This window comes from Frankliniella occidentalis, unplaced genomic scaffold (genome assembly GCF_000697945.3).
Source record: "Frankliniella occidentalis isolate FOCC.00 unplaced genomic scaffold, Focc_3.1 Scaffold4921, whole genome shotgun sequence".
Taxonomy (NCBI): Eukaryota; Metazoa; Arthropoda; class Insecta; order Thysanoptera; family Thripidae; genus Frankliniella; species Frankliniella occidentalis.
In genome coordinates this window covers 1-2,685 of record NW_026271964.1, presented here as the reverse complement: position 1 = coordinate 2,685, position 2,685 = coordinate 1, and the positions used below count along the sequence as shown (strand labels likewise).

The 2,685-nt window shown below is 53.5% G+C and overlaps 1 protein-coding gene across 1 annotated transcript; it reads right to left on the bottom strand.

The window, feature by feature from the left end:
• Window positions 1–282: 282 nt before the first annotated feature.
• On the bottom strand, window positions 283–1,348 carry LOC113205149 (uncharacterized). The gene is made up of 2 exons (XM_026420653.2): window positions 1,180–1,348; window positions 283–1,073 (listed from the first exon to the last, which is right to left on the bottom strand). Exons 1-2 carry the CDS (start codon window positions 1,256–1,258, stop codon window positions 709–711), a joined length of 444 nt encoding a protein of 147 aa, XP_026276438.1. The 5' UTR covers window positions 1,259–1,348; the 3' UTR covers window positions 283–708.
• Window positions 1,349–2,685: the final 1,337 nt, after the last annotated feature.

Below are 2,685 nucleotides of genomic sequence, written 5' to 3'. Positions count from 1 at the left end.
TCTCTCTCTCTCTCTCTCTCTCTCTCTCTCTCTCTCTCTCTCTCTGAGCAGTGTGCCCCCTGCGGCAGCTCGCCGTAATTACGTGGCAAAAGAATTGCACTCGGCACGGGGTGGAAGTGGCTATGGACGGCCGCGATCAACAACATGCTCCTCTGGTCGTCCTTCTCCGCGAGTGGGGAGGAGAAGGGGTGAGCCGAAGAGCATAACTCTTATTCTTACTGTCCGTGCGACATCGAAATCACGCGTTGGATTGCCCGCTGATTAACAGATTTTTCATAAATGTGAACCTTCTGTTTCCAAATTTATTCTAATATTTACAAGGTGTAACAAATGCTTAAAAATACACTGATCTTAGACTTTAAGTAGTAGCCGGCTGCCCTAACTCCAGCAGACACACACCGGGCCGACGCACGCCCCGTTATTCCCCTGGTTGTTGCAGTTTCTACGGCAATTGTCTACCTTGCACTTTCACCGGTCATCCCGAGGGGGCCACCACATCGATTGAGGATGTACACAGGATTACGTGATTACAGGGATTACACGTAAATTTTGAGTGATTACACGTGAATTTTGTTGAATTCCAAGCTCTAAAACCATCAAATTTGGACAAAAAGGTAAAATTTAGTGAAAATGTTTTAAAATTTGGTCAAGGATTACACGGAATAGGTAAGGGTTACGTAGGGATTACACCGTCATCTGTACACAGGATTACGCGAGTGGTGGCCCTCTCGAGTCATCCCTCGGCACGCTGCCCAGGTCACTGTCATCCTTTAGAAGGGGAGCGCTCTTCTCCTGGGCGACGCTGGAGAGGCCGCCGATGTCCTCGAGCTGAAGCCCACCCAGGCCCTGAAGGCCGCCGAAGCTGTCAACACCAGTGTCCTGGTTCCGCGCGTCGGCCCGGTCACCGTCGACGACGTCACTGTCCTCGTCACTGTACTCGTCACTGTACTCGTCACTGTCCTGGTACTGCGCGTCGTCTGGCTGACCAAGGAGGAGCCTGTCGGCATCCGGGTGGTCGTCGAGCCTCTGCAGGCCGTCGAGTCCCAGCAGGCCGCCGAGCCCCTCACCGCCGTCTGTGTGAGAAACACAATCACTTTGAGGTCCAACATGCGTGCACGAGCGCCATCGTGCTGATCAACACGAATAGCTTGCTCCACTCCGTTACCAATGCTCACTCACCGCGACTCCCGGGCCAAGGTAAGGCCAGGGTGGCTCCGCTCGCGGCCAGCACGACGAAGAGGACCGCGGTGATACTCATGTTGAGGCGTGGCGTGCACTGCGGAGACCGTTGGACCCTGGTGGCGTATTTATAATCCCCAAGGATGAGCCTTATCGGAGACAGGTTTCGTCATGTGAAATGTGAGTGAATGGTTTAAAGATGGCCGTCCGGGTGTTCGTCGCTACGCCCAACTTGGCGATACAGTAGAACCCCGATATCTGTCAGGAAAAGTGGCGTGGGCAGCCTGCCGGTGCAGCGGCCAGCGGCGGCCAGCTAACGCACCTGTTGTGTTTCGGCACTGCATGCCCCCCCCCACTTCCCCTAGACCCCCGCCGTCGTCTGCTGGTCCCCTCGGCTTGCGCATCCCACATCCAGCGAGAGACGAACGCAGAATTCTATCTTCCTCGTCGTGGTCTTCTGCAGATATGTCGAGCAAACTGTGCTGTAATGTTTTCTGCTTAGGTTAGGTCCGCATGTAAAAGTTATCAACCAAACGACCGTTCAGTTTCAGAGTGTGGCTTCCCTCTTAAAGTATTTTTTACAAAAGAGTTGAACACTTGTATCTGCAAAAATCTCTAGACCAACAGCTTGAACAGGAGCAGTTTTAGCAAGCCAAGCACTTCATTTACGAAGTGAAATTTGTGGAAAACAGAAGAAACGAAACAATTATCCCTGGTCAAGGAAGGATTAAGATAAATGAGTAATTGAGACAGCGCTATCTCACAGCAACATTTTCCTGTTTCTTTGTACTCCCCCTTTTTTAAAATGATTATTCACATTGGACGCGACGAAACCTGTCGCCTGGGAGTCTCCACTGCCGATAAGGCTCATCCTTGGTGATTATAAATACGCCGCCAGGGTCCGGCGGTCCTCACAGTGCACACCACGCCTCAACATGAGCACCATCGCGGTCCTCTTCGTCGTGCTGGCCGCGAGCGGAGCCACTCTGGCCTTACCTTGGCCCGGGAGTCGCGGTGAGTGAGCATTATTGGTAACGGAGTGGAGCGAGCTCTGCGAGGGGGCCTCCACCATCCAACTCGTTGAACACTTGCTCGCGCTCAATGCGCGTCCACCTCGCGTCTAAATCGGGAAAACTCGCGAACACGTGCGCCAAGTATGCGTAAAAATTGCGTCAAAACGAACACCTATTTTGGGATATCGGACCCCTCGGAGCTCTGCGTGTTATTGTTCAGCCTGATAAAGCTCGTCTGCATTCATGTTGGACCTCAAAGTGATTGTGTTTCTCACACAGACGGCCTGCTCCGGGGCGGCGAGGTCCCCAAGGTGAAAGCAGTAGTTCTTGGCGTCCTGCTTGAGGGCAGTGAGAGCAACGGCCGGGCCTCCGACGACGAGACAAAAGATGACCTTCAGGGGTTGAAAGCCCTGCTCAATGAAGTCCAGAACAGCCTGATGGAGGATGCGCCCAGCAGTATGGACGACCTACAGGGCCTCGACGGCCTGCAGGG